Source organism: Scaptodrosophila lebanonensis, unplaced genomic scaffold (assembly GCF_003285725.1).
Source record: "Scaptodrosophila lebanonensis strain 11010-0011.00,11010-0021.00 unplaced genomic scaffold, SlebRS2 tig00000159-arrow-arrow-pilon, whole genome shotgun sequence".
Lineage (NCBI taxonomy): Eukaryota > Metazoa > Arthropoda > Insecta > Diptera > Drosophilidae > Scaptodrosophila > Scaptodrosophila lebanonensis.
Genome location: NW_022060596.1, coordinates 226,472 through 237,476, shown reverse-complemented (window position 1 = coordinate 237,476; position 11,005 = coordinate 226,472). Strand labels below are relative to the sequence as shown.

Below are 11,005 nucleotides of genomic sequence, written 5' to 3'. Positions count from 1 at the left end.
CGGTTAACTGCAGTTGGCGCCTGTCAGTCCATCTCTTTCCAGTCTCCGACAGCCGACCGCAAGACTTTGTGAATTAATTAAACTGTGAACTGTGCAAAAGGAAATCGGTATAAAAACAAACTCCACCACCTGGTCATTCACTTAATGAATGCTTCTCCCTGAGATTTTTCGCCCAGCAAAGGCCTTGACACAAAGAACTTTTCATAAGGTTGCATCTTCTTTGGTGAGGCACAGTGAGTTAAATAAGATAAAATACAAATACAATAAGCATGTTGTATTGTTTCATTACGAACGGTCCTCGACTGCGAACATCCAATGACTTTTTTGTAACCAAAACTATAGCATTAGAAAAAAAATGAAAATGAACCTTATTATTTGTATTAGATTAGGAATGGAGGTATTGGTCTAAATGCTCTGCTGAAGGAGAAGTAGATGCACTCCAGTCAGATGCACCATTTTCATAAAGCAAAGACGACGATCATCATTTTGGGTCGAGCTTTTGATTCCTTTCAAAATGTTTAGTTTATCAAACGCCTCACATAGCACGCCGGCCTCCTTTTCACATTGGGGAGGGCAAAGATTCAGTTCTACGGCTATGGCGCATAGGCTTCTCTCCAGCAGCGTAATTATCTCCTCGTTCCTGAGCACAATCTTGAATTGTTTAAAGTAGTTATTTTTAAAATGTCCAATTTGAATACTGCATTTCAAAACAAACAATAAAGAACTGATACGAATACCAAAGACAACTATTAATTATATTTCAGCTAAAGCGGAATTCATCAAAAGGGCCTACTGCTACAGGAAATTGCTGGTCTTCACCTGCTTCCAAGCCAAGTCAACTCTGTAAAAGAGTTTTATTAAAGATATATTGCATATTGTTCAACTAAAATCGGAGATGCCTTAAGTTGGTGTTAGACGTTCCCGATTCATTCAATTTCATCAACAATCTTGCACATAATGAAATCTTTTTCAAATCTTGGGTCATCGGCTGCTGATGCGCTTAGCTTCGGAGTCGCCGATTCTTCAACTTCTTCGTCATCATCATCGTCATCGTCATCATCATCGTCTGCTGGGACGGACAGTGAACCGCTTTTGAGGATGTCGCGCACGTGCTTGAGATTGTCCTGGAAGCGGGAAATTGTCTCAACTCGTTGGCGTTTCTGCAACTCCATCATAACACGCAGAGTCTCGCGAGCTTGATGCGGCCTGAGCTCGTTGATCAAATGGTTCATTTGGACGAAGAGCAAGTTTATATGATCAAGCTGTTCAACAATGAAGAAGACAAAACGACACATTAACATTGACTTTAAAAATAACCTCCAACTGTGGGACTTACCTTTTCTCTACGCTTGGGATGTTCGGGACACATTATAAGCGTGTCGAGTAGATCTAAGAAGGTGACTACCAGCGAGTGATTTAGCTTTGTCAGCTCCTTACGGCGATCAAAATGTACTGGTACTATACGTTTAATGTTCTGCGACTCCAAAGGGCACACCAGCTCATTGGAATTGTGCTGAATACCGAACACAGTGATGTTTTGGTTATCTGAAGGTGCTGGCGGTGGAGGTGGCGCCAAGCCTTTTGCTACAGCCTTATTAGAATAGTTCTTAAAGTATTCCTTTGGTGGCAGCGGCAGGCTTGAAACCTGTTCTAGATCTGCACGATTCACTGTATCGGTCTTCGTGAGGTTTTCGCTTACACTCGAATCTTTCACGGACCTGTGGGTAATCCCTTTAGATGTTGAAGGAATATCGTCGGATTGCATTACGAATAAACAAGAACCACGTTGGAAGCAATTTCTCAGCAATACATAAATAGTAATTAACTCCTAACTCTTTTACGCGTATTTCTTAAAGAAAACAAAAGAGCACACGTGTGCTTTCCCTAATGGCGGAATAAGAAGAACAAGAGAACGGCAGCTAAAACGAAGCATAAAATAAATCGATAGTATATCACTTGAATTTATACGCACCCGTTACTTAAGCACGAGTATTTCAACTACATCGCAAGTCACAACTTTAATTCATTCGTTCATCGTTGAATCAATTAAATTAAATTAAAAAAAGGCCCACAATCAAAATCCTTGTTGTTGCCCATTTGTTTACATGAAACGACTGATCAAAAATAATTTCAAAAACGGCAGTTAGCCAACGATTTGTTATAAATTGTGTGCACAATTGCCATACAAGTATACATATATATGCCATAATGCGCCCGACAGACTTTAAAAAACTCACTAAGCTTAGTATGTAAATGAACTTCTTGATAACCCTAGGAAACGTCAATTTGTTAAACTTGCACAATTCAAGAAAATGCTAAGGTTTCAAGCAAAATAGAATATATTTTAGGAGCACCCGAAACATTTTAAAGTTGTGTCTAAAAAAAAAACATTTGTTTTCCAAGGTAGACGTGGCAGGAACGTCCTTAAACTTTTCTATGCAATTGATATGATTAATTGCTTATCCATCTTCATTCCACACTTTCAATTCAACTACTTGGGGCTATAAATAAAGGACAGGTGCGCATATTTAACGCAGCATCAATGCACATATGAGTACAATAAGCAACGACTGTTTTTCCACTTATATTGCAGTTTTATTTCAATAAATCCTCAATCTTAAAATTGACATTCGAATGCACTTACAAAAACAGATTTGCGTTTCTTAACATGTTGCCATGGATCGCAATAAAATTAACAGGTATAAGAATAATCAGGTTATAGTGGAATTGCAAGGAATCTAATTTCAATTTATAGAGACATTTAAGAAACATAAAATTGTCCAAAATACCAAAGTAGTTCGATTGCTGTAATACTTTAAAAGTTTATCGGCTTTCGAAAATATATGGTCTGGTGGCACAGAAGTGCTTACTGGCGGCACGAATTTTCGGAATATTTTATATAAGTATAAGGGCCCTTTAATTGTTTCCCAAAGAAATAATACATGATTATTTACAGCTGATACTGCCATGTGCATGTACATACGTATACGAAAATTTTGCAGTTTATCGAAACAACATTCTTAGGAGAGTCCTCAACTGGTGGCAATTCGACTGTGAATTGCTTTGAAAAATGGTAAGTAGATCGTAAGGTTTCGATGTTATTGCCTAGACAGCGATGATGTATCGCCGATGTATCGCGCTCGTAAAAACATAGGAAAAAATCGAGAAATCATTGTCTAAGGTTCGACGAGGTCAACAAAATGTATGTAACTGATAGTTGTCCAGTCCTCCGTCAAAGGGAATTTTAGCACGGTAAATCGTAAAATCGATGAGTTTTTAACAATAATGGTTAGTCCCGTTCCAATAACAAAGTATAATAATAGTAGCACATAGTACATGATTCACAACTTTTATTTGGTTCAACCATGGTCGTGACTGCGTTAGGGCCTTTGGGCTTTGTGCGTCGGTGCAGGTGTCATTGCTACGCAGCGCCGGGGATTCCCCGAACATGAGGGCGAGAGAAGTGCTGCAGAGCTATGTATGTACTTGTATGTATGCCTCGGTCACTGAGCAAAGCTGCTGGAAAAATCAAATAAAATGTCATTCAATAGACGTCGCAGGCCACACGGGTGGACGATGCGACAAGCGCCGTTGTCGTATTGAGTCTGTGTGTGTGTATGTCTATGTGTGGGTGTGGGTGTTCGTGCTCAGATCGCTCCATTGCCTTTCAATTAAGATTCAGCGTTGTTGTGTTTCAATCATCATTTGCAAGCAAAACAAATTTTCGTGCTGTGGAAGGAGCGCATGTTGCACATGTCACATGCAGACAGCTCACAAATACATACATACATCCATACATATAAAGATAGATACACACACACACACACAGACGAAGGCATCTGTATGCATGCAGATTTGTTCGCTTTGCGTGACATTCGCGCAACTTTGTGTCCCGTCTCTCTGAGGCTGGCCTGCAAAAATGGCGACGTCTGTTTGTTGCCAACATGTTGCCGATGCCAATACAAATGGTTCCGGGAGGCGTGCGTGTATTGTGTATGTGTGTGTGGGCGGATGGGCATGCGAATTCAAATTCAGCTTCAACACAAATGCAATTTGTATAATTGACTATGACTGTCGCCTATGAGTGTACACATGAGTTTGCGAATGTGTTCGATGTTGGCCCAACTCTATGCTTAGGCTCCTTTTCGATTTGGAATATGTTTAAACAATTTGTGCGCCTCGCATGTGGCTTTCGTTTTGAGTTTGCTGCTGTTGGTGTGGTTTTTGGGCCAGCGGCGTTCGCTGGCCCGGAATTCGTTTGTGGCTAAATGCAATTATAAAGAGATTTGCCGACACAGTGCCAAAGAGTGTGCATTTAATACATATACTAAGTACTTATACTTGTACGTATCTGTATGCATGCATGCTACAGTCGCCTTTAACAAATGGTGAGCTTTAAGAAGTCAACACTTTCCTGGCTAGTGAGTGCAATGGACGTGCCTGTAAAGAACTCGCCGATGTACTCTTCCAAGAGAGTCCAGAGCTCCGTTTTGTATTTATTTATGTGACTCCTTGTTTTTATTGGACCTTATTTGCCATTCGGGCAGCGAATAATTCATAGTCAAGTTTATTGAGAAACTACAGTGAAACTACACATGAAATTAAGAAAAAAATGTCCACATGCAAAAGTTATCAGAGCCAGAAAACTTACAATAAATTAGCACGTAATTAGTAAGTTTATGTGGAGTGATTCAAACTCATGTAAACAAAACCAGCTGCTGGCAGACTTTCGCAGGGATTACATTTAAGGCTATAAATTTCATAACAATTTGCCTATCGCGATAACATAAGGACACATACGCACTAACCGGATATAATTACGAAATTTGAGTAAAAAAGTCGATGAATTACGAAAGCTATAGAGAATCACTGATAGCAGGAAAGCGGGGAAGCAGGGAAAACTTTGAAAAAAAAAAACAGTTGTACTGCGTCCACATATACTAACTCCCTAGATCAAAATCCGCACCAAACTGTCGCGCTCTGAGGATGCTTTGACTTCTCGACGGCCACGTAAGGGTTCTCAGATCCCCTTGTTCCTTTTCAAGCTGATCCGCAAAGTGAAGCCGAAAATGAGAAATTTCTTTTCTATAAACATTGACTTTGAAAATAGGTTAGTAATATTTTCTAACGTTGTTCAAGCGTAAAGCGATTCATTGCATTCCATGGAGATACTGACTTTTAATCACAATATCCAGCGGATATAACCATTGGATCTTGAAGACCGTCTTTTGACATCAAAGGGTCGATCCGCGTCGACGATGTGCATATTCGAGCTCATCTAATATATATGTGTGAGATATTATGGTAGATATTAAATAATGTAAAATGATTTATGATTCAACGTCGTTCTGCCAAACCACATTCCGCTTATGACAAAATAGTGTTTGGGTTCAATGAGTGCTTGGATAAAGGGAATTTTCTTTTTATTTGCACCCTTAAGATATTCAAATAGCAATTAATAAATGAAAGAATGTTATCACAATGTTGTCAACGGCCACGACAGTTATACCAATAACAGCAAAATTACAACCACTCTTGTTCTAAGCCTAAAAAATAAAACATGAAAATATTCGACGAAACAAAAGAACAACAATGACATGAAATGTAATGACAAGCCATTTAAGAAGCTGGTGCCAAGGGCTCTTTGAACTTTCATTTTATGGAAGTATCTTTGTTTTTAAAAACACACAAACGTACCTTGAGGCCCATGTGTAATTCTAAACATTTATACAATTAATTTAAATTAAACTACTTTTACAAAAGTGAGCAAAAGAAACATATAATTATGTTACAAATTACAAATATCTGCATCTGTATGTTCGGTTATATCTGAACAAAACGTTTGCATTTCTTCAGTGTTTATTGATTGTTATTATTGAATATCAGGCAGAGTATTTGCATCCGTTTAAATAACATAGTGTTTGTTCAAGAGGCAACTCTCTTTAGGTTTTAAAAGGTTCACAAATAATACCGCTTTTGAAAAGTAGACATCTGTCTATCAACGTCATTAACTATTTGTTTTAAATTCTGATTTATCAGCTATTTAGGAGCATTTTTATTTGCAGAACAAATTTCGTATTTAGTATCTATTCAAGAGACGATAGTGAGGATAGTGATGCTTTCACCGATTTTTTTCGACTTTGTTAAAATTGTATGCTAGTATCAATTATCGTGAGTCGTGAGTTTTAGTGAAGAGTGCCAGTTCACGATCAGGCACGTACTTGCGCACAACTCTAGTATTTGGAATGTTTGGGCATCGTGCTCCGAATTGTGAATTTAAAGGAACAGCTCAACGCAAAATGTACTAAACAAATGCCCCCGGAGCCTTTAACATGCAGAGTTGTTAATTTGTCTGGGATATTAATGTTTTTTGTATGTGTGTGTAGACTCAGTTGTCCCCAAGTCATTTGCTGTGTGGTTTGTTTCCAGCAAGGATGTGCGAAGTGGAACATTTGTTAATGTACTTGTATTTTGAAAGTGGTCGAGCGTCAAGTATGTATTCAAAAATCCTGTTTAATGTCAAAGCTGTTGACTATTTCATTATAACAGATACTTGTATATTTATGTTCAAACATTTGATTTGAGCCTTGCAGCAACTTTACATTACAGAATATTCAGAATATGAGTGCTGCAAGTGTTATGATTATGGATGTGGTAGACTACAAGTCTTGGAATTGTTAGTTAATGAGTCTAAGTGCACTCTACTACTTGTAGAAACGAAGCTAACCAGCTGTAAGAAGAAATTAGAGCCGCATTGAAGGAAGTGGATGTGGTGGGTCAGTGAAGTCCGTTAGGTCCTGATGCTGGAATCCATAACGCTGACATCCTGCCGTGCGCTTCACTTGAGATTGCAATTTTCTAAATTACATTTAGAATTTTACATTTCCCTTCCCCTCCTTCCCAACAGCCGTGCTTGTGTATTTTTTGGCTTAGCAAAATATTTGTAAATAAATATTTGCCAAGCTTTTATTTTTCCAACTGCATAGCTAGCATGAGTTTACTTTTTGTGTGCTGCTTTTGCCCTGCTTAAGTGTATATACATACATACATACATACATACATATATTTCTAAATATGTATACATACATATGTACGCTTGGATTTGTGTATGCGTTCTATGGCCATGGCTGATTGTAATGCAATTTGTATGCATTGTGCATGACAAACAAAAACCAAAGCGCAAACCGGGCCAATCATAGCGCCTCGAACCCTTTGGGAGGTCGACTCCGGCCAGCTGGCCGCTCCTGGCTCCTGTTGGTTGTTGGCTGCTGGAGACCGGCTGCCGGCTGGCTGCATAGTGCCAGCTGCAATAACTAGCTGTAAGAGCAGCAGGAGAACCGACTACGACGGCAAGTCGTGCGAAATTATGTCGTGCAAGACTTCAAAGTCATTGCAAGTCACACGCACACACCCACACGCACACACACACACACACCCACGCGCACATCCGAATGCAAATAAACAACAAATTATTTCTACAATGGAAATTAGTTTCGTCTTGCATTCTTTTGCCGCATGTGTTGCCTTGTATTTGCTGTTGTTTCTGCTGCTTTTGTTGTTGTTGTTGTTGCTGCATTTGTTGTTGTTGTTGTTTATCTTTTGGCAAGGCATCCAAAGAGCAAGGCCATGCATATCAATGGCAACAGATGCCGCATTGAATATAAACGTGGAGCATCTTCCGACTGCTGCGGTTGCTCCATTTAATTGAATGCCCGAGACTCGGATTCACTCTTAGAAGTGAGCAAATAGCAGGGGTTTATTTAATCGCATATCCATTTCCATATCCACTGTTTATACTATGCACCGGAACCTATCCATCTAAATACTTTTAACTTATCACGGATTTATTTAGTTTTTTATTTGATTTAAGCTGCCCTTTTTCTTTTATTTTAAATACACTCAAAAAAAGCACTGTTAGATTACAATATTTTACCAACGATTTGTTCACACAATTTTAGTAAATACGTATGTATAAATATATATTTTAATACGTTACTTTTTTTTTGTTGCTAATTTACTTAATGTGTTAATTGTTTTGAACGATGATATTTCGTACATGCATAATGTTTACATATTTTCATGCGGAAGCCATTTTCAAAACAGTTTGTTAATATGTATAATATTGACATTTTGCACTGTTTATAATAGAGATCAATATTGGTATTTAAAAATATAATTGAATATTATTTTTTAATTAGACCCACTTGGGAAAATATTCGAATAAAGTATTAAGAACATTGACGTTAATAGATTTCTTGTTTATTTATAATTGATTTACAAAAAACTTCAAACCAAATTCGAGAAAAATATTAAAGCATACTATGGAAAATAATAAATTGAACTATTTGCTATTTGAATTAAGTGCATATTCAAACGGAAATTATGGTTCAACAAGAATTGAATGTTACACATTTGAACGACCTGATCATAAGTAGTATGATCCACTTAAATAGAAATTCATATACCTACATATATAGACAGATTTACGTGTCCGTGAAAGTGGAAAATTGAAAACGAAACTGTACATGTCTAGTACTAATATAAGGGACACTCATAGATCACGTTACAAGGTGTTTTCGGCTCGTCGATTTGTAAAAATAGGTGTCGAGCCCTACACTTGTAGAGCATGGCAACTTGTTCCTTGCTTGTTTAGTTATTCGAGTAAATCTCTATGCTCGGTAGAGCGAAAACCGCTGGAAAACAAATCAGCTTGGCCAGCAATTAAAACTGCAGAGTAAATAGCGCAAAAAAGGACATGTCACTAGCAAGCTGACAGCGGGAAGGGGACAAGGACCGTATAAAAGGGCTGGGGAAAGGTAGTACGGAGAGTAGCTCGCAGCTCTTACAACAATTGCAAATCAAAATATTGCACTTGCACTCAATTGAGCGCAAGAAGCACAAAACAAATCGTGCGAAAGCAGACGGGCAGCAGAAAAAACCAAGGAAAAGGCAACAACAAAAGCTACAGCTACGGCGACACCGAAGCAGAGAAAACAAACAGCAAACAGAGTCAAATGTCCTTACGATGTCATTACCGACGACGTTAGTCGTCCTCATCCTCATGCTCATCCTGGTCGTCGTCGTCGTCGTCGTCGTCGTCGTCGCTTGTTTGCGCGCTCGCCTGCAACCATAACACAGTCCCATAGTCCTCCCCAGTCCCCTAGTCCAACAATCGGCCTTAGCTTTGGCCTCCAATTCTCGGCACACTGCTGAGCTGCGCCACACCTACCCCTGGGAGCGTTTACAAGGATGTGGCGCATTGTGCGTCCAGCCCTGGTCAGTTGTCGCACAACTGTTGTTGGATTTAACAATGCCATCACTTGGAGCATGGAGATGGTTGCTAGGTGCTGGCTGCTGGGTGCTGGCTGCTTGGTGCTTGGTGCTGCTTGCACCATTGGCTGCGTCAACAAAAGCTAAAATTGCCTTAAGCCGGCAAATACCTCGGTGGCAGAGTGGCAGCCTCAACCCCCTCGACCCCCTCCCTCCAACCACATTCACAGACGCCAGCCGGACTGTATTTTGTGAAAAGTGAACGCGGTTTCGTTGTTGTTTTAGAGACGTGCACATACAAAAGATTTATTTTTAGCATGTCCCCACATACAGAGACATGGAGCAGCAATCGTTTAATAAATATACTACTTGTACAGTATAGGGAAAATAACAGGACAAATAAATTAAAAGTGGACGTTATTGCAGCAACTAAGCCACTCCCGGCTAGTTCGGGTTTCATAAGCAATGTCCATTCACAGATATCAGTCACATCGTTTATTGTAATATTACTTTCAAAACCCCACGCGTTATGTTAAATTTGTTGTGGGTATACAACCCACAGTTTCGCAATTTCACTCATATATTATAGTCTAATCAAAGCATAATATTAATCGTAAGTATAGTATGTTCTCCTCCACTTTGCGATGATTTCTTTAATTTTGCATCCAATTACATCGACCGGATCCGCACTTGCCCTCTCATGTCAACCTTAAATTTTAAACATTTCCGGTTGTCTCTGCCCGACCCTGACGTTGCATTCTTCTTTGTTTTCTATAACAGTATGAAGCCTATTTTAGGAAACGAACTGATTTGTTTTATTTTAACACCTAACTTCGTGTTGACTTGCTCAGTAATTAACTGTACAGTGCACAGTATTTTTGAAAAATGTTGTTGCAAAGGTTCTTCTAAGTATTAAGATATTTAAATTTGAAATTTGGTTTGTAGGCATATTTTGTTCTTTCAAATGTCTTGTCTTATTTATGTTAGTTTTATCACAAATAGTACTTCTATTATATAGAATTGTTGATAGCATTAATTTGAAGTCTATTATTTGGAAAAGGACACAATAAAGTTGGTTTAATAGGAATTCCTAAATTCTTTTGTGATGCAATTAAATTGTTTAGAATGAAACAAACTTATTCTTGGTTATCAAATTATTTGAGATATAATTTCTCCAATTTATTCATTAGTTTTATCTTTGTGAGTTTGAAAATGTGTACCATTCACACTTTACACCTACAATTAAATTTTAGGGGTTTCTACTGTTTTAGTTGATTGAGCGGGTTGATCTTCTAATAAAAATTTTGTTTTATAAGGCGGACGATATTTTACGAGCTGTTGCTCAAGCTATTTTTTAGCTTTACTTGGAGAATCAAAATGACCATCAATTTGTTATGTTAAGCCATTTTAAGTGTTTGTTTTTAATTATATAGAGTTGTATTGCAACATGAGATGTGTTTTCTTATATGATTGAGCAAGTCTTTTGACTTTTGCGACATCAAAATGGTTTGATATTCATCTGAGTTCTTTACGTTTATTGTTTGCAACACTATTGTATATGACTGCGTCTTCTACACTATTATTGCTGTCTGCTCCAAATATCATATTACTGTAAATACTTAAACTCTGAATTAAAAAAAGTTACCATGAGCCTATGCCCATGCAATGGTTATTTGTCGCGTCCTTTTCATCCCCGTAGCTATTCAGCCCACGATAATAAATGTGAAAACACGTT

General features: G+C 38.3%; 1 protein-coding gene across 1 annotated transcript; it reads right to left on the bottom strand.

The window, feature by feature from the left end:
- Window positions 1-926: 926 nt before the first annotated feature.
- On the bottom strand, window positions 927-1,803 carry LOC115629564 (mediator of RNA polymerase II transcription subunit 7-like). Its single transcript, XM_030526056.1, has 2 exons — window positions 1,337-1,803; window positions 927-1,262 (listed from the first exon to the last, which is right to left on the bottom strand). The coding sequence occupies exons 1-2, from the start codon at window positions 1,763-1,765 to the stop codon at window positions 927-929; spliced, it is 765 nt and encodes a 254-aa protein (XP_030381916.1). The 5' UTR covers window positions 1,766-1,803.
- Between the last annotated feature and the right edge of the window lie 9,202 nt (window positions 1,804-11,005).

What these genes read in the sequence shown, in the direction of transcription:
- LOC115629564 (XM_030526056.1), bottom strand. Translation starts at nt 1,765, where the DNA reads ATGCAATCCGACGATATTCCTTCAACATCTAAAGGGATTACCCACAGG. An exon ending in ATCCCAAGCGTAGAGAAAAG is followed by an intron (nt 1,263 to 1,336) that starts GTAAGTCCCACA and finishes ATTGTTGAACAG; the next exon opens with CTTGATCATATAAACTTGCT.